The 24,019-nt window shown below is 33.1% G+C and overlaps 3 protein-coding genes and 1 long non-coding RNA gene across 7 annotated transcripts in view; 2 read left to right on the top strand and 2 right to left on the bottom strand.

The window, feature by feature from the left end:
- The window catches only part of LOC119639650 (tight junction protein ZO-2), a 188,971-nt gene extending 175,983 nt beyond the window's left edge, over positions 1 to 12,988 (bottom strand). For 2 of the 4 annotated variants that reach the window (XM_038037191.1, XM_038037190.1), the window contains exon 1: positions 11,981 to 12,973. In XM_038037191.1, coding sequence (XP_037893119.1) covers positions 11,981 to 12,677 — 697 coding nt within the window. In that variant the 5' untranslated portion in view covers positions 12,678 to 12,973. Of the gene's footprint in view, positions 1 to 11,980 lie in introns of all 4 variants that reach the window. The other 2 variants (XM_038037179.1, XM_038037178.1) reach the window with 2 other exon arrangements.
- A 1,035-nt stretch (positions 12,989 to 14,023) lies between these two features.
- On the top strand, positions 14,024 to 16,928 carry LOC119639351 (maternal effect protein oskar). Its single transcript, XM_038036658.1, has 5 exons — positions 14,024 to 14,529; positions 14,611 to 15,046; positions 15,114 to 15,553; positions 15,632 to 16,019; positions 16,609 to 16,928. The coding sequence occupies exons 1-5, from the start codon at positions 14,409 to 14,411 to the stop codon at positions 16,709 to 16,711; spliced, it is 1,488 nt and encodes a 495-aa protein (XP_037892586.1). The 5' UTR covers positions 14,024 to 14,408; the 3' UTR covers positions 16,712 to 16,928.
- A 1,665-nt stretch (positions 16,929 to 18,593) lies between these two features.
- Positions 18,594 to 19,161, bottom strand: LOC119639093. Its single transcript, XR_005247528.1, has 4 exons — positions 18,970 to 19,161; positions 18,843 to 18,905; positions 18,715 to 18,783; positions 18,594 to 18,647 (listed from the first exon to the last, which is right to left on the bottom strand). It is a non-coding gene; the product is annotated as an uncharacterized LOC119639093 (long non-coding RNA).
- Positions 19,162 to 19,449: 288 nt separating this feature from the next.
- Positions 19,450 to 24,019, top strand: part of LOC119639475 (succinate--CoA ligase [ADP-forming] subunit beta, mitochondrial) — a 5,239-nt gene continuing 669 nt past the window's right edge. The window contains exons 1-7 of the mRNA XM_038036877.1: positions 19,450 to 19,588; positions 20,261 to 20,370; positions 21,158 to 21,310; positions 22,068 to 22,230; positions 22,334 to 22,601; positions 22,761 to 22,763; positions 23,860 to 24,017. Of these exons, the coding sequence (XP_037892805.1) occupies positions 19,523 to 19,588; positions 20,261 to 20,370; positions 21,158 to 21,310; positions 22,068 to 22,230; positions 22,334 to 22,601; positions 22,761 to 22,763; positions 23,860 to 24,017 (921 nt within the window). The 5' untranslated portion in view covers positions 19,450 to 19,522. The remainder of the gene's footprint in view (positions 19,589 to 20,260; positions 20,371 to 21,157; positions 21,311 to 22,067; positions 22,231 to 22,333; positions 22,602 to 22,760; positions 22,764 to 23,859; positions 24,018 to 24,019) is intronic.

Here is a 24,019-nt window from a genome sequence, read left to right as displayed (position 1 = left end):
ATATATCTGGCAAAGTGATACAAGCCTACCGTCGTTGTAAAAAGTTTTCTTTAGATGTAATTAGGAAATAAAAAAAAAAGCGACTAATAGAAATAAGTCGGAGCAGTTCATTATCACGCCCTTTTCTATGAATTTCTGTTTACATGTTTACAAGTTATTCGCCTCTCGCACACCTCCCCTTTTTTATTTAATGGAGCAACTCGTAAAAATTAATGATATGTAAAAAAATCGAAATTAAAAGATAATAAAAATACAATAACATGGAATACAATTTCCTTATGGGCTTAGAATATATTCATACAGTAAAAAGAACGAGAGCAAGAAAAATCTCTAAACTCTTCCACATTGAGGGGCAAACATCATCAACTTCGATGTACTGATTGGCGTATGCACTCTTTTGTGTTTATAGTACAAAGTCCGAAAAGAAAATCCAGACATTTGTAATCAAAACTTCATCGTTTAACAAGTTAATGCTTCACTACACACTTGGCGATCAAGCAAACGAAGCAAGCGTTGTGTGTAATATTTACGTCAGCGAATGGTGTATTAATTTTTTAATATCGTAAGCAACAGTCAGAAATAACATATTTTTTTTGAATGTTTTTTGCTTATAAAAAAGTTCATCATCTACGCCTTTTCGTAATTCTAATTAAAAGTGCTTCACAGGCGACATAACCATAGCTCGAATAAGTTTAACTAACGATTAGCATAAATAAATTGAATTCAACCCTTATTAAAAGTCTTTATGTTGTCGTGTCCGTCATCTTTGACAATATTTTACATTATATTACCTAAATTATGTGAAAGGAGGAAATTTGTTACGCACACTTACGGCCCGTTAGCTGAAGAGTTTCAGAAAAGATTTCATATTTAAAAATACTGCTATCATGCTACCAGCAAATAATTCTTCTCCAAGTTCATATAGCTGTCGCAGTGTGGGCCATTGTTCACCTAAAACTTTCTTCTTCTATGTGGTGGAGTACCAAATATTTCCTTTGCGTGACACTGAACAGATATGTCAACACAGAGCGTAAGGCAATCGCTCGGATTTTTCATACATATGCTATTTTACTCGTTATTATACTTCTTCTTCTTCTTACAATTTTTTTGATCTCTTCCGTCTTTTTCTTTATATTTTTCTTGCCGTGTTTTTGTTTGTTTCTTCTTCGTATTCTTTCCCTTCTGCTTCTCCTTTCTGTTGCAATATTTTCTCTCTTATGCTTTTTCTTAAGCTTTTCAATCTAAATTTTCTACTGCTCTTTCTCCTTGTCTTTCTCTTTCTCGTTTCTGCTGTTACTTTCTCCCCTTTCCTCTCCATTCTTGAACTCCTTTATTTTCGTACCTATTCTATCTCTTCTTGTTCTTGTTTTGTTTCTTCTTCCTTTTCTTAATCTTTCCTTTTCTCTTTTCTTTTTCTGTCATTAGCGTTGCTCGCCTTTCCTTTCACTTACTTCTTTTCTTTATTCTCATTTTTATTTTCTATCATTGTTGGTATTTATTTTTTTCTCCACTTGCTTGTCCTTTATCCCTTCTTCCTTTTCTTCCCAAGCTCGTACTTCCTTTTCTTCCCAAGCTCGTACTTCCTTTTGCTCTCATTCCTCTTTTTCTCATTCTTCTTCTTCTCCTTCTTCTTATACTCGTTCTTAGCCTTCTTCTTTTCCTTCCCACGCGCTTGCTTCTTCTACTTATTCTCATTCTTTTTATTCTTATTCTGCCCCTTTTTCTTTTTGTTCTTATTATTCTCTTTCTTCTTCTTATACTTCTGTATATTCTTCTTCTTATTTTTTCTCTTGTCATTCTTCTTCTTATTTTTATTCCTGTTCCCCTTTCTCTTCCTTCTTCCTTTTTTCTTCAATAATCTTTCGCCTGATTTCCATCCTTAAAATTTTGTTTAAAGTGGTCATCCAATGCCGTCACAACACAATCTTAATAAAATCTAAACTCCGAAACCTCACTTGTGCACTTATCATCTAAAATGAAGCCTCTTGTTGAAAATATTGATATCGAATGCAACGCATACTTTCCCAACAGGTTCCCTGTAGGTTTAAAACAATTCGGTTAAAGCCGTATGTATATATATGTCTTCTCTTGTTTATTTACAATTTTTTCTTTTCATATTTGTTTCGTTCAAGAGTCTTGTTGTAGCAACTGTTGCATGCAACTTAGACGCAACAGCCGCTTTCTGTTAGCAAAACTTAAAGAGTGGATTGGTTTGTTAACCACTTTTTTTTTTAGTTTTTTCAACTTTTCGGTGATGACTCATACCTTAAGTTTTCCTTTTCTTTATATTCATTGCAATATGTAACCGAACTAAACACGAGGTAATAATAATAACTGCAACAAATATTATTTCAAAGAAAAAAAAAAAAAAAAAAACTCGTTTTTCGCTAATTGATTTTGTAAGTGGTCTCGTTAAGTTTTAATAAAACAGTGGAAAGAAAGAGAGAGACGCGACACAGGGCTTTATGCAGTAGCTTAGGGTAAACCCAACTCTCGCTTTTTTCGTTCCGTTTTTAAAACACTTCACCCTTTGTTTTATTTATTTTCTTATTTAGTGGATTAAAGCTGACATTTCTAAACACTCAACCAACTTCGCAGACTTTATATAACAATTAAGTCAAGTCAAGCAGCTAAGCAGAAACGTAAGAAGCTTTCTTCCTAAGTGACATTTGTATTTCCGCTAAAATCCAGGAATCGGAGATCTTCTAATCAATTAAAAATCTCTCTCTAACGATTCGTTGTAAGTGTAAAATTTGTTCGTCTTAGGGAATACAAGTCGAATTTTTAAAAAGTTGCAATAGCTATAATGATTTTGAAACGAACGAGCAGTCTCCCGATTTAAAAACCCCATAAAATACATAATCCTTTGAAAAGTCTTCAATACCCGCAAAGAAGTTTTATCATTGCAAGTAATGGCGGTCCAGACCTTCCAAATTCCAATCCTGAAAGCACATGAAACCTGTGTTTTACTCTACACGGCATGTTGATTAAGAGTGTATTAAGCTTGTGCGACCAAGATCAACCGACCAGAATCACTTTTTAAATCAATCTAAGGTTGTCTGTCCGTCTATCTGCCCTGTTCTTTTGCGTATGTTTATGCTGATGTATGCAGACATCCAGAAGTATTTGATATAAACTCATCATTTATTGTGCAATATTAAGCTTATCGAGGTAAGCTTGTCTGTCCGTCTGTCTGCCCTGTTTTCTTGCGTGCAGGTTGCAATTTTAGAGATATTTCGATGAAATTTGGTAAACCGACATATTTTGACTCAAAGAAGAAGGCTATTGAAAATGGTTCGAATCGGACCACTGAAGCGGTGCAGGATATTTACACGTGGTCGGGCTTCACCATAGAGCTTTTATTTGTTTCAAAGGGTTTTTCAAAATTCGAAATAGCAATCTTCTCTTCTTTGAACACTAGGCCTATCTGAATCTGAAGTATCTAACAGACCGAGTACGGTGGCAGTTCCAAGTATTTGCATAGGTTTTAATCCCACACACTTCACTACGAAGCATGTTGCGAAGTACTGCTGGTCCAATTTGTCGCCGGCGATGCTTAGTTGCTAAGATAAGGCAAATTTTGATGAATTTTCTTCCACTAATCTCGGAATTTTTGAAGACGAGAATATAAGTCCATTAGACTTTCTCACCGACTATTCATTTAATGGAGCGATTGCAATGACAACAAACTGGAGCTGGTGCCCTCACTATTGTGTTTATTGTAAATTGCGTCAAAAAATTCTGATAATTAATAAAAAAAAAAATTCGCGAACTTTGCAACACCAAACGAAAATAATACAACATAACCTCAAAAAAACAATTGCACTCAAATCCGTTTTTGTGCCGCCTTTTTTTATGCGGTATATGAAAATTTCAATCAAATCGGAACATAATTCAATGATTCATAATAACAAGGATTCAGGATGAAACCGTAAGGGATGATGACGTAAATTGCGTAAGAGATGTTACCGATGGGCAAAAAAAATCCGGTTGCATGATGGCAGATAAAATCTACGCACAACAAATGTTATAGTGTAATCTGAAACCGGACAAACGCATATAGTACGACTTTATAGGAAATAATATCGTAGGAATATACTGTTCCACGTTAATTATTCGATAAGAACTCATTACTAACTTATGAACCAGGGAGGAAAAATTTTGAAGAGTTATGCTGTAAACGTTAGAAGCCAAGCTCCCATAGCTATTACAGACACAAAAGTCTGTATCGTTCGATAACAGAAGCCATTTATTTATGTTGAAATCAGACATAAGATCTCATCATATTTTTTTTTTTTAACTTTTTTCCCCACTCTTTGCAGCCAAGAAGCGTACCTGTGCAAAAGTAGTGAACAGATGGGAAGTTTTGCTACCAAAAATTTACAAAGCACATGTGGAAGCAAAAATTAACTTAAACGCAGCTGCAAAATTATTAGGTTTAGATGAAAATCACCTTAAGCGAATTGGACTCAACTGACGAAACAACAATCGTAACGAAATAATACCAACGTACTAAGCACAAGGAACGAAAGAATATATGTGCGAGTGCAAATATTTAACTGAATGTTGAAAGTATGTCTACATGTATGTATGATAATGATTATTAAAAATTACGAGAAATGATGAAGCGTTGAGTTAACCTAATAATTCGGAAAAGTAATGAGAAAAGCAATTAAGAAACGATTGAACCACTTATATCAAGTCTTCTACAGCCATCATCCGATTTATCGAAAATCTTATGGAATTCACCTTACGACTACTATCACATTTAAGTACTCAGATAAACAAAAGGACATACGGGCAAGAGTCTTACTTAGTGCTTTTGCTGTATTCAGGCACAAAGTGGAGAGAGTGAGAAAACTTAGTACCTTTACCTACTCAGTGTAAATTGGGAGAATTGGGGGATCAGGAGATATTGCTTAGAAGAAACCTAATCATCTTCTCTTTTGAATATGAGCTTGTTCGATCAAATTTTTGCTTGTAGTGTCCACAGCAACTTGTTGTCATCTATTCAAAAGGCTTCATAAAAAGGTTGAGCATGAAAATCGGTCTGCGCTTGTACAGATTTCGTTCGAAAGCTTTTATTTTGCATCGTCTCTTTCATGTTTTTGGCTTTCTTTGAAAGACCTAAAAGCAATTGCGTGGATTATTTAAATGTCTTGTACATTTCTTTAAAGAACCTGCTGAGCCCTCCATGCATTGAATCAAGCGAATAAAAAATTTGTTATTGTTAGTCTATGGATTTGACGCGCATGCAAAATGTTTCAAAATACGCAATAATCCTATACACAATCCAACAATTCTAGAAAATAATTGACCTTGGTACGGAGAACAGAATCTAGATCGTTAAGAACTTTCTTCCTTTATCTTTAAAGTCCTAGTTCATCCCAGAGCAGAGAATGTCATCACCAAACAGCCTGAAAGACGCTAAGCCAAATGAGATCAAATCGGCTCAATCAGCTCTTAAAGGTGTTGAAGGAAAGTTCGTTTGTTGTTTTCTTTTTTTTAATATGGACCAATTACTCAAGGGATATGCCACATCCGTGTAAGGCAGAAAGGAAAAACAAAGGACAAGGGAGTTGGCTGCCATAGCCTAATGGATGTCTGCCCAATTGGTAAATGTTATACAGTTATTGACAAAGCAAGCTCGACCGCCCTTGAGATTTTAACCGCGAAGATTACCTTGGCAATAGTAATTCTTACCTACTAGGCAACTACTGTAGACCTATATGTTATATAAGTTATAGCCAATGCAAAATTCCCTGAGCGGAAATGACAAAACTACATAACTTTATTCTTTGACAGTGGAAATTAAAATTGTTGGCGAAGAACATCAATAGGTAAACAAATCATGATGTGTAAGCAAAGAAGAGCAAACAAAAAACAGAAAGAACAAAACGAGTTGAAACGAAGCAATAACATTACGGCAAACAAACCTTTGAACACGTTTTGACTACAAAGTTGCGAAGAGCAAAGGGATTCTAAACGAAGAAAAAAATTATGGTTAAGATGAGTAAATGAAGACCTTTTTCAAGTTTTTAACACAAAGTTCTCGTTTTTTCATGTTCTGAATCCATTCGCACTGTTCAAGATTAAAAAAGATTAGATTACGCTACTGCTTAGCGACTTGAAATCAATTCCCAGTGCGGTAAACAATACTTTAATAGAACTGTGGTTGTAGCTACAGTTTCTTTCCCCCTGGCCATCACGTTGTGTATACACATTTGGGAAGAAAGAACAAAGAAGGAAAAAGAAAGAAAGGAGAAGAAAGAAGAATGAACAAAGAAGGAAGAAGAAAGAAGAGAGAAGTGAGAAGAAAGAATTAAAGCAATTTTTTGTTAAAAAAGCAGAAAGAAAAGAGAGAGAGAAAGCTTCCAAAATTTTAAAATTTGGAAAGAGTCACGACTATAAAATAATAAATCTACCCTTGTTTTTATCTGATTTGCTTGAATTTTAAATTTATCCTGGCGGGTGATGACCAAAAAATAAAAAAGGGTCGTCTTTTTTCTTATAGAAAGAACGAGATAAGAAAATTCAATTAATTGCAAAGTATATGGGCAAATAGATTTTCTTGCTCTAACTAGAAATATGGAAGGAATGTGGGGAAATAGATATTGTTGAATCCATTCACTGCTAACCCTGTTCAGAGAAACAGGACGGACGGACTAGAAGTTGCTTGTTCTGATCAGTTAATCCTGTTCAAACAATTGCCCAAAGGAAGACTGATAGAGATAAATCAACTCTCAGGCAAATAGAATGGCCCATTCAGACAGATGGGCAGATAGGTCAGGTATGAATAAAAATTGATTTTCCTTTTTGAAGAGATAAATTCACACGTAGACACGTCGGCAATCATTCTCTTCGCAATGATCATTAAATGTTTGTTTATATTTGTAGCTTCTCCTATGTGTAGTTATATGGCTCATAAATATTTCGTAGATCTAATATACTTGCGCGACTTGTAGCGATTATGATAGGAGCTAAAAGGTTTGCGGATAAAAGAAGAAAAGGAAAGAAACGAAACGAAAAGAATAAAGCGAAAAACGGTACGAATGTATAAAACAATAACAATAACAACACAACATAAAAAGTGAAACGTTGTTACGGTTATGATAATGGCTAAGATAGGTTAATTGAACCGCCATGTTTACAGCTATGTTCAAAATAATAGCGGAACTCTTTTGCAATGTACGCAATGTCGGGTCGAACCGTGTAGTCACGAACATAAAACCTATAAAAGCCAAGAAATCGATAGCCTGTTAAAAGACAAGGAAAACAATTTTGCTAAAAATATTTACGGATCTGTTCGAAAAACTTGATGGCGAGGGAAAGTAGATATATGTATAAGGGAAGAATGACGAACAAGCAGGCAGGGAGAAGCAGAGATAGATGAATAGATCGATAAAGAGGTATATAACAGAAACTAGCAGAAATACTACTCATCGAGCTACTATTGAAGGAACAAAAGATATCTGCAGGATAGAGCCTACCATCCGGCAGAGCATGTCGACAGAATGGCAGCAACGATGAGAAAACCACTTTTGTAAGAGTCAGTAAAGTGTAAGGAAAACTACAGGCAAGTCTTCTTAGCATTCTTAGCTTTCGACCAAGAAAATCAACTTTTTTCCCCTAATCTAAGGAACGATCGAATTAGTCGTAAAGGAAAACATTGCGTATTTTTGTGATAATTATTTTCATTTCGTATTAATTTTGATATTTCGAAGAGTAGATAAATTGCCAATTCTTCTAGCGAAGCTGTCTGATCAAGTCTTCACGCCAGATGCGGGCATTACCCCCCAAAACGCCCAATCCGAAAGAATACCGAGAATACAAAACATGTTTATTAAGTTTCGCAAAAGCCATAGAGGAAAGTCCATTGTGACTTGTGACGTCTCTGTGAGTGTTAAAGTCAGAGTAAAACTATTACTCATCGGCAAACAACTTCTTGACCTTTCGAATTTTCCTGAAATTTTGATTTTTAACAATTATTCTGAGCAGAAGTGTTTGAATAACGTATTTTTTTTGTTGTTGTTTTGCTCCTCGGTATTTGAAGTGATTAAATCCATGAAGATGAAGTTTTTTTTTTTTTTTTTTTTTTGATAAAAGAATTATCCTTGCTCTTCTCTACAGCTACTTTTTTCCACACATAACAGTTGTCTTCTTTTTACGATCATAAATTTTATGTTAATGCGTGTAAGCCTGAGTTTTGTTCGCTAATTTCATTGCTCTTCTTCTTTATGGTTTGGGAAAAGCAGGTAGAAAAAAAAAAAAAAAACGAGAAGAATAAATGAAGATAAAAAGATATAGAGAGATGAATAGACGGCACATATTCAAGTGGTTGACAATCATGGAATCATAAGCAAACACCGACAACACCAACAACTGGGTGTGGGCAACTTAAGTAATAAGAAGCAAAAGCAAAGAGAAAAATAAAACGGAAAGGAAGAAGAAAAAGAAAAGAAACAAAGACTACTGGAGCTGTAAAAAATCCAACTCAGTAACAGCAATCATAATAACAATAATAACAATAAACTCACAGATATTTATTTTATTGACGAACAAATAGTGTGTGTGTCTTGACTGACACTGATTTCTTTACATTATTCATTTGTTATTGTTATTGTTGCTGACTTTTTGTTGTTGTTGTTGTTTATAGTTAATGTTTTTCTACAAAAACGTAGCTGGTCGTAGCTGGTCGCTGACTGCTGCCTGCTGACTGCTGGCTGACTCTCTTCTCAGACCGGTTGTTCTTGTATGTATTTATTTGTTGTTGTTGTTGTTGTTTTCCCTGTTTCTTTTACGATCTTTTACTATTATTATTGTAGTATGTCTGCACTTATACGCTCACTCACTCACTCACTCACTCACTCACTCACTTGAATGTATACACACCTATCAATGTTGTTAGTTAGTAATCATGCTGGCATCAAGTTCAGGTTCTTTTTTTTTTTGCTATTGAGAACGCTTTGCTCTAGTTCTAAATGCTTTGCAGTCAACAAAACAATAACAATAACAACAACAACAACAACAACAACTTGTATCAATGACTTAAAATCCTTAAAACCGGTCTCTATCTCTACGTGAGGTTTACATTTGAATTTTTCGACTTTGGAACGTTGGGCGCTTTCTTTTACGATAACTATAAACGCTTCGAAGTCAACTTAACGCCGCTCTATAAATTAACCGAGATTATGTAAGCTGTTGAAACGATCTAATGCTTAACTAAAGGATTTGCTTAGCAAAATTTTCTACTAAAAAAAAGGAAAAAACGCTTCATAAATTAAATGTGACATCACGTTTTAATGCAGATATGCGTATATAGAGAACTGTAAAATACAACACTGTTTTTATGAACTGTAAACTATTATCATCATTATAGAAATTATTAACAGAGCAACGATATAAATCAATATTTAATGTGGTAGATAGGTAATTAAAAAATTTAAGAAAAGAATGCTTTAAGAATCAACGATCAGTTCAGTTTTAGACTTTCGCGAAATGTTGATGTATGATACTTATGCGTGAACCGCACACCATCCAGCAACTCAAATACGCTTAAAGAAACGGCGATAAAGCAAAAAATGCAACGCACTCCATAAGAAAGTTTAATCGATTGTAGGGTAGCAACTCACCAACTTGTTTTATATGAATTTCTCGTCCAGCGACGGAAATTCATTATCCGATACGAACCTGTTTTAAATCTTTTGTCAACTGGCCATTATCTTACTTTTTACGTGATATGCTTTCTTCTACGAAAGGAAAAAGCCTCTCGACAGATGATTATTTTTTAATTTAATTAATTAAAAAAAATTAAATTAATTAATTTAAATTAATTATAGTTTATAAATATTTTATAAATTTATAAATATTATAAATAATTTAATCTAATTAATTAATTTTATTAATTAATTTAATTTTAGTTCGTTTAAATTAGTTTAATTTGAAATAATTTAAAATTCATTTTTTCATCCTCCTTCCACTGTTCGTCTTTCTAAAATATGATGGTAGCAACCATAAAGAAACACTGGAAAGAACATTCAAGACATGAAAGTCTTTCCATAGGAGCCTTATATCATTTACTTATTTTGAGATTAAATCGTAAAGTTTATCGCAATTTCCTTGCAATGTTACCAGCATAGTCATAGTCTAGTAAGCCCTCATAATTAACCCATTAAACAATTAAGATATTAGCGATATAGTTTTTAATATCACATGCATTAGAGGCCCTAACACTCCTTCTCATATATCCTACATTGTTTAGAATTTTTACACCCTAAATCACTTGTGGATGTATGTGCGGAGGAGTTGAGATAAATCCTCTTTTTATTATAGCGATCGATTCAGACCTACAGCAGCTTATATGTCCGTATATCTGCTTTGTTTGCTTAAGTTCACTTCGCAAATTTTTGGAGATATTTTGATGAAATTTTGGTACAGTGACGTGTTTCGGCCCAAGCAAATCGTTCGGTTCGGACCGCTTTTTCGACCACTTCTCATACATTGCCTTACATTGAAAAGCATTGAAATGAATAACTGCTGCATGATTGGCGGGTCATGCTTCGCTACAGTGAATTATTTTATTTTCACAATTCCCGTTAGACTTGCATGATAGCGAGAGATATTTGTGGGTGTGAATGAAATATTTCAGGTGAACTTCTTGGCGATTTTTTTATATTTATTTCGATAGTATTTAAGGAAATGAGAAGAAATAGACTGAATTGATTCTTTATTTTCTTATATACTAAAGAAGACTTTTTGTCGACACTGTAGTGCAACAATTTCTTCTTTTTTAGTTCTTCTCATAGTTTCTGTCCTCCTTTCTATTACACAAGTTAAACGTATTATCACAAGAATGTTCATTCATTCATTTTTATATTGATACGTGTTTCCTCTATTACTTGACCCGATCAATTAAGTTGTTGGAATAAAATTAAAAAAAAAAAGAAAAAAAAATTTTTTTAATTGATCAAAACATGAACAGCATAGCTGAACATCATAAGACGCCAGTTGAAAAGTTCACAGATTGACAGTCATCAAAACTGTAAGAATTATGATATTTCGAAAATTTGTTCTTTATATGAACACAAGTGCGAAGGTTTATGTCGATCCACCGGATGGCAGTTTCGGCAACTAAGCGATTAATTTTTTCCCGACTTACTTAGGAAATATAAGGAAACACACAAATTTGGACACCGTTTGCTCGCTTCATTTCTTTTTTTTAAGGCTGCTTAGTACCGCCGTTTTGAGATTCTGAGAAGTGTATGGGTCTTATTAAATTTTGATAGAATAAAAATCTTTAGGTTCTCTCTTCAAACTTTTTCAAAATAGTAAAAGAGATTTGAAAAAACTTTTGGTACTACTAAGAATTCGATCCGTGGCTTTCGAAACACCTGGAGTACATTAAATTGAGCAAAAATATTATTTGAGTATATTTTTCAAACTTCAAAAGACCAATTAGCCCAAGGACTTATCCTTTTCGTTCGTAAATTTAATATAAACCGAAGAAAAGTGATAAGCAAATCATGTTAACTCGAAAAAAAAAAAAAAAAACTTTTCATCCAAGCAATGTTTCGCAATTAATAACTACAAGCTTGCTAGAGCTTTTTCATGAGATCTGCATCTCTTTAACTCACTATCTGGAAAAAAGTATGAAAAATTCCTACAAGTTGGAGTAAATGATTGAACAATCATTTCGAGAAATGAAAGCTTACTTCTTCATTGCTGTTTCCACAAACTTTTCAATCAGCCTAACAAAAAATAAATAAAAAATTAAGTAAAAACATATATTCGCACAAGGAAAACAACAAATTAATCTGCTTAGTTTAGTAGACTCGAGTACAAAGCAAAAATTTTAACGCCTATCATTATATATTAATAATGTCCTCGCAGCTAACGCGCGAGCTATGATATACAGACGACAAGCTTACTTTGAATTTTATTAATGATATGAAAGTTGTATACAAGTCGTTTGCAAACTTACCGCACTTGAGACGATCGTTAATTAAATCCTCAATTAATTGGGGACATTCGTTCTCGATGGCATAACAAAATTGTTTAAATTTTTCAAAGCCACTTTTGGCAATGATCTCAATTAAATTGGAACACTGTAAACGTAATATCTCAGCATCGTTTAGCATTAAGGATCGCAACTCCTCTTTGGTGCTGTAGTGATCACTATTTGTATCGCCCGTTGAAGAAAGTGGATTAACGCCTGCATTATTCTCAGAAGTTGTTGCTAGGGAGCAATTATCGTTTTGAACGGGATCGTCGATAACACTAACACTTGGGGAATTATTTCCAGCACTACCACTACCACTTCCACTATTAGTGACATGATTTGTTCCTAAGTTGTTGTTAGAACTAGAGTTGGAACTGTTGCTTGCATTACTGATAACGGCACAAAGCTTACGCTTTATAACACTCACGCTAGAAGGAGCACTAGTGGTTTGTGGTAAAACTGGTGATGGCGGTGGCGCTATAGCCGTATAAGGTTTCAATAGTAAATCTTCTTCTGATTGCGATAAGACGGAATTTTTTACCAAAACCGTTAACAAGTCCGTATTACCTAAGTCGAGTATAATGCGCTCTTGATGTCGCAGTAATAACGTGCGTACTTCTTCCGATTCCTCGTCGTGGCTCATAACAGTTACTACAGCTGGAATTGGTGTTTCACTCATATTTACAATTAAATAGATTTGCTGCTTTGATTATTAATTATATCAATTTTTTCTTTTTACCACTGAAGCATTAAACCGCTTAAACCACAAATCACACATGAAACAATTAAATAAATGGCGTATTTTCTAAGCACAAATGCCTGTTTTAGCACAAACGAAAACAATAATAACGCGTCTATCGCGCTTCAACTGTTCATATCCATTCCGAATCATGAAACAGCGACAATTATTTTAAAACCAATTGCAAAATTAATATTTTTTTTGTTTCAGCTTTATCAACTTTTTATTAAATTACGATCACTTGTAATTATTTCAAACACTTTTATTAACTGTTTTCTATTCAGGTATTTAAAAAAATAAATAAAAACACAAACCTTCTCCTGCTTACAGCAAATTCTCAACTTTTTGCTTTGAAGTGAAAATAATGACTAAATGAATGAATGAAGAGAAGATTTCGTTGAATACTTGGCACCATCCAAGTTTTGTTGGCACTGTTATTATAAAATTTTGCGTGCTCTGAGAGAAGATTTCTTTGATTACTTGGCATCATTTTAGGTCTTGCTGGCATTATTATTGTTAAAATCACAAACAACTGTAAACCTTTAACAGATACCTTACACCAATTTAACAGAAATACCATTTAGTAATGTGCAAGACAAAGAAACAGAATACAGAAAACCTGATTGACGAAAAGAGCTAATAATAAAGGAAACTGAATGCTAACGGTTTAATGAATTTAGTTTTAATAACAAACTTGCTATCTCTTATTTACATTTTGCAGTCAAAGAGTCGTATTTCTTTTTTCTTGTCGTAATCGCAGGGATAGCAAAATATATAATTGCAATATGGTTATTCGTTGTTAACCATTTTGATAGATTCAATTTTGAGAATAGTTGCGCAAATTGTCGACGAAAAATGCGTAGTAACATCGATTTAGCGATATCTCTGTCAAAACTTCTTTCCTTTAAATAAAATCAAAGTCTACTAATGAATGCAATACGTTTGTTTCAAATGTTTGCGACTTATGTTCACGCTAGAATGTGGAATCAAAAAAAAAGATCTACAATGTTTAGAAAAAATAAAATTTAATAAAGAAATTTTTATGAATGAAAATTTAACAGATGGCCTTAAAATATACAATTTAATGGAGGAACGTAATTAGAGTTATAATAAAATCGAAGTACTTCTTTACTCCCTGAAATTTGTTACAATTAAACTTTAACTACAGAACTTAACTTTTACTTTAATAACGACTTATCAAGGAGGGAATTTTTACAACTTTCTATGTAAATTTTGGTTTACTGCAGTATTTTACAACTCAGCATAAAAAAGAGTGATATCAAAACGGATTTTCATAGAAAAAAATTTCAATTGGTGAGAATTTAATTCATGTACAAATACTACGTCCATCCATAGGAGAAAAAGAGAGGACCAATATATTTGTGTTAGCTTTCTTTGCAAGCGCGTAAATTTTATTTCATTCAAGCTCAACATAGCAAGGGCAACAATGCGAGTGCCGCCATCGCAACAACGTTTTGAAGGAATTTTATGTAGCGGCACTTAAGTCATCTTTAATTAACCACGTGTTTTCACCGTTGGCAGTAGGAGAGATTCGTTTGAATTTCAGAATAAAAATCAAGTCAAACACAGTCATACAAAAGACAGGCGATATCGCATTAGTCTACGGTTGAAGAAGGAGTTTGTTTGGAGGTCAGGTAAAGAACGAGAATCATGACAATTAGTTCCTTGGATTTCTTGGATGTAAAGGAAGAATATCCTGAAATTGATTATGAAATACGTGGCATTCTATTAGCTCGGGCGCAAAATGGTGCCACAATTGATGAGATCCGCGGTAAGTAGTTGAAAAGGATAAGAGAAAATCAAATAGAACATTCTCGAATACTTGCATCGTATTCTTCTTCTTATACATTAGGTGATTACCAAAAATTAACCGGCTTAAGATTTCCCGTTGAAGAGAATATCACCGATTTCCTGCTTTCTATAACACATGTAATGGTTTTTTGTAACGAAAATGGCACCAGAATTTTCAATATTATGCCAACAGACACTACGAGGCATTTACTAGACTTGGTACTAAATCAAAAAATTTCTCAAAGGACAGGAGTCTATACAACGCCTCATAGTAATAATCAGAATCAACGAAATTATTACCAAGCACCACATCAGCAGTTTTACCGTTATAAGTCATCCAGCATAGTAAAAGAGAGGCCTGAACAACACCAGCAACCTGAGATTCAAATATATCCGGACGCGGATAAATTTAGACGGCCTATAAACGTGTCATTACAACAAGAAGCAGCGAACATCAGCGAACACAATTTCTATTACGAAGATAACTGTAATTACCTGTAAGTCAGCTTAGCTTAAAAATTGCTTCCCTAGATTTCAGTTATTTATTATTTTTTTAAATTTTAGTTGCAATCGGTTCGGAAAACAACGAAAGTTGGAAAACCAAGCCACCATCAAACTACACCCGGCTCAACATGCAACCATTGCAGCGACTACGGGATTAGCTGCAACGATCAATAGAAATTTACAGAAAACTTTAACGAATGATGTCTCAAGCAATAGTAAACAGAATGTTTGTGCTATTGAGACAATACCCTTGGAAAATTCCAACTTAATACCAAGGTCCCGTTCTTCCCTAAGCACAAGTAATAACTATAATATTTTGACCTCCCTAATACCTCCATATTCCCATCATTCTTCGCCTAACGCTGCGAAAAGTTGTCAAACAACTGATTCCATGTTTACTGATTCCGACTATGAGGCTCATCTGTTGGATTTCTTATTGTTAGGTGATGATTTCTTTCTTTACATGGCGCGAATGGAGTTAGGTTGTAAATTTAAACGAAGTAAGTCTTACTTTTGTTTTTTTTGTTTTAATTTCTTTTTTTATTTTTTTGAAAACCTTATCTTTTTACTTTAAACAGATCAAAAAGTTTTACAATCAGGACTTTGCGTCTCTGGTCAAACCGTGTCCGGTGCCATTAAACGATTAAATCGGTTAAATAATTTCACCGATAAATCAATTATAATCAATATCGGTTCCGTGGACATAATGCAAGGACGTAATCTAATACAAATTGAACATGATTTGAGAGAATTAGTTGTAATTATGTTAAAGAAGAAAATCAAACCAATTTTAACTACGATCGCACCATTAGCCAATTATGCCCACAACAATGAAGTGAAAATGACTTTAATGCGTTTGAATGATTACATAAAACGTTTGGGTAGAGCTCGCCAACTAATGGTTATTGATATATGGAAATGCTTGGTAAACGATAAAAACCTTACATTGTTCGATTGCTATCAAAAGTGAGTAATGATGACGCTCTTATGTGAAGTTGAGTGCTACAAAAAATTATTTTAGCTACGGAAAGAAACAGAATTTCGAATAGCCTCCATTAGGGACAGAAGTAATCCTGACAACTTGATATGGGAAAAGTTCTCAATTGTTGGAATGTTTCTTTATCCAAGACAGTAGATGAACTTCCCTTTCAATTCCAACAGTCATGAAGATAAATCAGTCCTTCCGTGTCAGTTTGTCACATGGGTATATTTAACAAAGTTCGTTACTCAAAAATTTGTCCTAAAGTGCATGCAATTATCCTATTTGTACCCTATATCCTTTATGATATAAGGCTATATTAAATCTGTGTGCAGACACATCACATTAGTCGATTCAGAAAAAGATTCTCAATCTGTAGCTTGTCTGTCTATGATTCCATTCAGGCCGCAAATTTTAGAGACCACTTCCCGTATAAGGGCTTATTGTGAAAAGTAGTTATATAAGTTTGTGCAGGGTGTTTAATGATAGACCATGTTTTGATTGTCACTTAATAGATACATTAGTATGTAACGTTCTTTTCTCATATAATATTCTTCTCATACAAATACTCTTTAGCGGACCTCGTATCGTTACCGGCGCTTGTCAATCGTATGTCTTTTGGAATAAAATTGGACGCCAACGTGTTCTGAAATTAATCGAATCTCAACTAGAATATTAACTAAATCGAAACGTAACAAGAAATCTAATATTCTAACGTTGTAAAAGTTTTCATTTTTATATTTGCATCGAAATGTTTTTTTAAATTTTAAAACCTTCTATTTGTTGTTTGTTATATGTTAAATGTTGTCAAGGTCTTCAGTATTCATTACATGTTAAATTTTTTATGTTTTAAGCGTATTCAAAAATTTTTTTTGTTCGAAATATTGTGAGAAAATTGGCTTTTTTAGGATAATTATATTTAAATTTAAAGAAATTGAAAAATTTTCTCTTAATTTTTTTTTGCTACTGTAAAGAAATTCTCAAGAATTTTTTTTTAACACTAAAAAAGAAAATTCTTCAGATTTTTGTTTCTTTTGTATTATACAAAAAAAAAAAAGAAAATGTAAGGGAAAATTTTTAGAAAGTTTATTTGTACAAAAACATTGCAATGTTTATGTCTGTTTTTCTTTTTTTTGTTTGCGAACGAAGTAAATTATTATCTGGCGTATATTTAGACTTTATACCTCCACTGCTTAATAATTTACTTTGGGCTCTTTGTCAAGTTTTCCTGAAAGTTGTTGTAATTATACTTGTAATGCTTAAGTAAAATTTATTGAATTCCTTTACTTTGAACAAATCAATGCCGCGGTTGATTTTTATGGTTTAAAAGTTTTGTCATAAATTTATTTAAGCATTGCTGTAAATAATTGGTAAAATACAAAATCACATTAAAAACTTATTCTGCTTGTTGTTTTTAATGGGATTTTGTAAATTCTCTTTGGCCAAAGAATAAATATTGTGCGAGATGCAAAATAACACTAAAAACTTACTCTTTCTTATTTATTTTTCGTGTTATTTTGTAAATACTCTTTGGCTGCTGAGAATAATTACTCTGTGAAATATAAAATTACACTAAAAACATAATCGACTAGTTTTTAGTGTTATTTTTTATATAGTTTGGCTGTTTAGAAATAAGTTGTTCTATTTTAAGTGTAAGTTAAGCAAAATATTGTTGTTAAATTGTGTTTTTGTGTAAGTTCTGTGTGATTGAGATGTCTGTTATTTTATTTTTATACGTAATTTGTAATTTGAGAATGTATTGTAACAATAACAAGCGAATATGTAAAATCAATCCATTATGGTAATTGCATTTTTTTTTTTTTTAAATTTAAGTAAGTAAGTAGACACCCTACATCACTTTGCCTAATGCAAAAATCATTTAGTTTGCCTATAATATATTTGCACGAGGTAACTCATAGGGACAAGTTTTATTATCGTTCAGAAACTGAGGTAACAAAATTGTTGGGGTTTAATTTTCAGTCCTAAACCTTCCTTAAGCAAATACCGAGAACTACATCTTATCATTTCTCCACAAAGGCGGCGTACCTTAGAATGCGTAAAATTACTATTATGATAAGTTCTGAAACACTATGTGGCTTTGTCCATCCAATCCGATGAACTTAACTTTCTCATACTTACCTTATAATTAAACCGGTTAAATTATCTAAGCAATTTATATATTATTGTGTGCAAAAGATAAAAGTGTTGAAATTGTTGATAGAGAAGGCGAATTAAACAATCCAACAAACATTGCCAATACGTGAAACATCTAAAAGTCAATCGCATTCAGTTAGATAATCAAGTAGCGGACTGTGTATTTCCGGTAATTTTGAAATAAATAAATGAAACGGTTTTCCGCACCACTTTGAGGTACCGTGATAGGCGCGTTGCCAATTTTTTTAAATGGCTGGCATCTCCTGTGGGGCATATACCACCATAAACATAAACATAACTTAAAAAATACTCACAAGTTTGGTCGACTATTTTTGTCACAAGCTCTATTACTTTTGTCGCAAGCTCTACTATTTTTGTCGCAAGCTCTATTATTTTCTGTTTATTTATCTACGGAAGATTCCGCTGAAGCGATAATGCAGGTGTTTTTTTATTTTTTCGATCTAAAATGAAATAAAAGCAAATGAATAAATTATACATAATAATAAGAAAGGATAAATGCAAACTTACCTTTGGCATACAGCGAGTCTTCATCTATATGAGGCGATGAGCGGAGAGCTGGACTTAATTTTCTTTTATCTAAAATAGAAGGAATAAATAAGTAATATATAAATATTAATATTTAATAATATATTTACCTTCACTTTACCGATTGAATATACGATTCTTTTTGTTGGCATTATTAGCGGACCTTTTCTATTCTGAAAACGAAAACAAAAAGAACCAAGTAATTTGTAAGTTAATTTTATACAGTATTTTAACTACCTTTACTTTGCTTCGTTTTCCGCTTTACCTTCTATGCTAAAAAAAAATGGTGTTCGCTTAGCTTCTCTTCTTATTCCTTTCTATAGCGAATTGACTCCAAGACGTAACTAAAGATTTATTTCCCATTTATTTTACAAGTCACTTTAAGTCTAAAAAAAGACTTTTAAGTAAACTGATAATGATTATTAAGATTAATGGCTTAGAAACATTTGAAGGACGGTGACATTTAATTTCGACTGATAGTGAAGATTGCATTTTAAATCACGAAAATTTGAAATCGCTCTGAGAGAGCTCATCGCATAATCCCGACACACCGACCACCTGTAAGATTATCCATCCTTTGCAGTAATCTTTGCACAAACTGTTGGCAACTCTGGCTATCATCAGTTCTTATCGGAAGACAGTGCTGTTTGGGTGCGGATAAATAAGAAAAGTCTTTATTTTATAAATTTACAGAAAATTACTTAAACTATAAAAAAAATAAATTTCTTTTCAAACGACTTTATTTTGTACAATTTTTTTTACATTTAGATAAAGAAGACAAAAAGAAATAATGGCTTCAATATTCACACGCACCGGTGCATTAGCTGAAATTGTCAATCAGAAAATTGGCAAAAAGGTAAAAAAAAAAAAAAAATAATGGAAACAAGAGCAGTTTTACATAATTTTTAGTGAGTGAAACAAAAGAAAAGAAATAGTGACGGTTTTTGCTTGGAGGTCGATCGAGTATGCAAAGCAGCAACGAGAAAAAATTTAAATAAAAATTTATGACGTAACAAAAATTTGAAATAGAATATGTGACAATTTTTTGAATATTGCTCTTAGGCTTATGGTAAATACTAACGCCCTTACATTTCAAGTCAAATTTTCTTTATTAATATGATCTTAATTCTTCTTAATTCAAATGAGACTAAAAACACCTTCTCGTCCTTCTCGTCCACATAGAATTTCCTATGTGATGCAAAGACTAACAAATTTTAATTAGAGTAAGGAAAAGCAAACATCTAAAGCAATTCCTATCGCTCCGAGATGAGCTCTACCACCACCGCTTCAGCTAAACGGTAATAGTAAGCAAAAATAAAAAATAAGGAAAAAAGCAAAATCAGCTTTTTGAGACAAGAATGGACATTAGGGCACACCTAGTCTGATCTCTCTGATTCATTCAATAATTTATTTACTTAAAAAATGGGCATGAAATGCTTGCATGGTCGCTAAGGTCGATATAAACTTGATGATATGAGGTGTAATAAGTGCTTAGGCATTATTTAATTGGTTTCTCTTTCTCATTTAGGTGCTGGGATCTGCATTAGGTGCAGCCACTAATCAGCAAAATCGAAAACTAAATGTACAAGAGCATGTTTCCTATAAACTTCTGAATGATGCTGGCATTCCCACGCCAAAGTAAGTAAAAGAAGAGTAAACACTTACTTACCAATAAGCGGCGTTAATTAACGTAGCTTCTAGCTGAAGCAGACTTACTTTAGATATGCAAAGACGAACAAAGCATTTGTACAGTGGGAAATTTGGCAAAAAATCTCTAATCCTTTCTAACTAAAATTTTTAACATATGTACGACTGGAATGCGAATGATTTCCAAATCCGCTTAAAAATTGTTTGCTTAACTAATAGGCGATCAGTTAATAAAAGAATTTAGAATTCATACGAATGAGGCAACGAGTAAGTAAGTAGCCAAGTCCGCAAATTGTGTTATCTATAAAACGTACCGCATGGGAGGCTAGATATCTTTTCGCTATTACTTGGCGATGACATTGAAAATGTAAGTTTCTATACCATCGCCCTATTTAATTGTATAAAAAGCTTTTCTATGGCAATTGCCAAAAATTAAAAAGCAAAAACGAGAAGAAGAAACCGAAAGGTTTAAAAAAAACACTCAGCTGTGCTTTATCAGTTTTTCTTCTTTTTTTTCTTTAAAGTAATTGTATTTTAAACAAATCATTGTAAAAAAAATAGACGTATATACAACAATCCTTTGTAAATGAAATATTTTTACATTTCTTTTACTCATTTTTTTTTTTTTTTTTTCGTTTTTTATAAACGAGTCAACGAAGTCGTAAACAGCCAAGCCTTTATCATCAATAAGTGTCGACAGAAACGATCACATGAATACAATTAACTAATTGAATTATTTCATTGATTATAATTAACTAAAATTTTTATTATATTTCAGATTCGGTGTAGCTACGTCAGGTAGTGAAGCTAAAGATATTGCTACTGGCCTCAAAACCAACAATCTTGTGCTAAAGGCTCAAGTTTTGGCCGGTGGTCGTGGTGTGGGTCATTTCAAAAATGGCTTGAAAGGTGGTGTACGCATTGTTCACACGTAAGTATAGTTTAGTCTGCATAGAAAATTAATTCTTTGCTTACGGATATGTTAAGTGGCAAATTTACGTAGCAAAGCGGAAAGAAAATTAACTTTTCCTCTTTGTTTTTCCCAAGTACGCATTCAGTGTTAGAGAAGCTTCTCTTGAAATTATATTTGAACCCAATTTATTTAATGCAGCAAATATCATAGTCACCGCTACTCTATTTATACCCTACATCACTTATGGTATAAGGGTACATTAAGTTTGGGTGAATGTATGCAACACCCAGAAGTCCGATTGATTCAGAATTACATTATTCTTACTCTCTTAAAGATTGACACTCCACATCGATGTAAGTTTGTCTGTCAGACTGTCCTTCTTGTTATCTTATATTCAATCTGTGCGCAGCAATTTTTGAGATATTCTAATGCAATTTTGTACGCAGGCGATATCTTTTATTCATAAGAGAAACGCTACTGAAGATGTAACAGATCACTTTCTGCATAAAGTTTTGTTTTGACAACTACAGTGTTTTTACTTGTTTATTTTATATTTTTATTTTTATAATTATATTAAATTATTAAAACTACTAACAATGGCCAACAATAATTATTATATTTTTCTTTTGCCCATACTCCTCCTTAAGACAGCTCTTTAATGCACTAGGATTATGTTGGTGGTTGTTTTAGACATTGTACGCAGGACGAGAGGCCTTATTTAGGCTTATAAGCTGAGTAAATCTTACTGGTGACCTTCATTTTTTTTTTGTTTCAGACCGGAAGAAGCTGAAAAACTTGCCGGTAAAATGGTTAATCAATTGCTGGTGACTAAACAAACCGGTCCAGCTGGACGTATATGCAAAAAAGTCATGGTAGCGGAACGTAAATTCCCACGTCGCGAATTCTACGTCGCCGTTATGATGGAGAGAGCTTTTAATGTAGGTTTTTATTCTTTTCTTTTTTTATTTATATATAGCTTTTATTTTTTGTTATTCTTGCAATCCAAAAAAAAAATATTTTTATTATAAAATTTTCTCCTAGGGACCGGTTATTATTGCTTCCTCGCAGGGTGGTGTAAATATTGAAGAAGTGGCTGCTGAAAATCCCGAAGCAATTATTTATGAACCAATTGATATTAAACAAGGTCTAACCAAAGAACTAGCGAAGAAGGTGGCACAAGCCATTGGCGTTGGAGCTGCCCACGAAGAGAAAACCATTCAATTATTGGAAAATATGTATAAATTGTTTGTGCAAAAAGACGCTTTACTTATAGAGATTAATCCTTATGCTGAAGATGCCATGGACGGATGTAAGTTATTAATCAGTTTTGAATTTAATTCCCTTTTGAATTTATGTTTACCCTAATGTAATACATTTCTTTGTTATCATTACTGTTCTCAATCCATTTAATGTGCTATTATGTCTGTACCCTAAATCTATCCACCAAACAAATCATTAACTTAAAAAGCCTGTAAGTAATGCTACAATGATGTGGAAGATGTTTTTATTTATTTTTATCAATATTTTCTTTTACGCTTTAAAAGAATATTTTTCCTTTTTCTTTTTCTTTACCTCTTTCGATTTCATTTTACATTAGTCGTCTAAAATGTATTGAGCCCTTAAAATTGAATAAAAAATAAGAATATGTTTATACGAAATCAGGCAGATAACATCTCATAAAGAATTTAGTTTTTTGCCAAAAGCTGAATAAGAGAGCGAAAGCTAACTTTCGACTACGTGATTCCCCGGCCAGACTTTTGCAATTTTCGTATTCAATAGCCAATAGCAATAATGTTGTTGTAATGCTGGTTGCCATAAAATCTCTAGAGTTTTTGACTGGACGCCTAGGGAAGTTTGTAAAACATCCGAGATGCCATTCGAGATCTAGTGTGTATACTAAGGAAATTTCTGCATTTTTGCAACAACTGTAAAGATGCATGCACTCTGTCACAGTGGAAGTGTCTTATGACGCAAATTCAGATCGTTGCACAATACATCTGCTCGTAAGTTTGTCAAACGCCCTAGTAGCAGCAACTCATTGCTTTTCCAATCCCGCTAAAAATAGAACATAAGGTTTTCATCAATCTGTGCACAGATTTACTACAGACTCGACTCTTCGACATGTCATGCTTTCTCCACAGACTGTGTATTTCTCAGCACTCCTACCTTCCAGTATATTGCACTTGTCTCTTGTCTTTCAATAAACATTAGTGCATAAAAATTCGTTTTAGAAAAAAAAAAGGTCGAGTGAGATTAATTCGTTTATGTTATTGCAAAGTAAAATTTTAAGATGCGATTCCGGAGAGTCATGATCCAACTCTTCTTGTCTGATTCTAGAAATTCATACATTTTTACATATATCCTAAATTTGAACAGGCGATCTGTCAGATGATTTCTGGCTTAAGATCTGATTTGGAAAGAAGGCTCAATTTTTTTTAGATAACCATAGTTATTACTTTTTTATGTTTTTCTTTTAGTTATTTCGCTTTTAAAAGATTTTCAATCTTCAAGACATCTTTGTGAGTGTGTTTGAAATTAATAAAAAAAAAAACTTTTTTTTCAAATAGTCTTCGCTTTGGATGCAAAATTCCGTTTCGATGATAGCGCTGAATACCGTCAAAAGGAATTATTCGCTTTACGCGATTGGACTCAAGAGGACCCCAAGGAAGTTGAAGCAGCGAAATTCGATTTGAATTTCATTGCTTTAGATGGCACTATCGGCTGCAT

This window comes from Glossina fuscipes, unplaced genomic scaffold, assembly GCF_014805625.2.
Source record: "Glossina fuscipes isolate IAEA_lab_2018 unplaced genomic scaffold, Yale_Gfus_2 112, whole genome shotgun sequence".
Lineage (NCBI taxonomy): Eukaryota > Metazoa > Arthropoda > Insecta > Diptera > Glossinidae > Glossina > Glossina fuscipes.
This window is presented reverse-complemented; position numbering and strand designations above follow the sequence as displayed.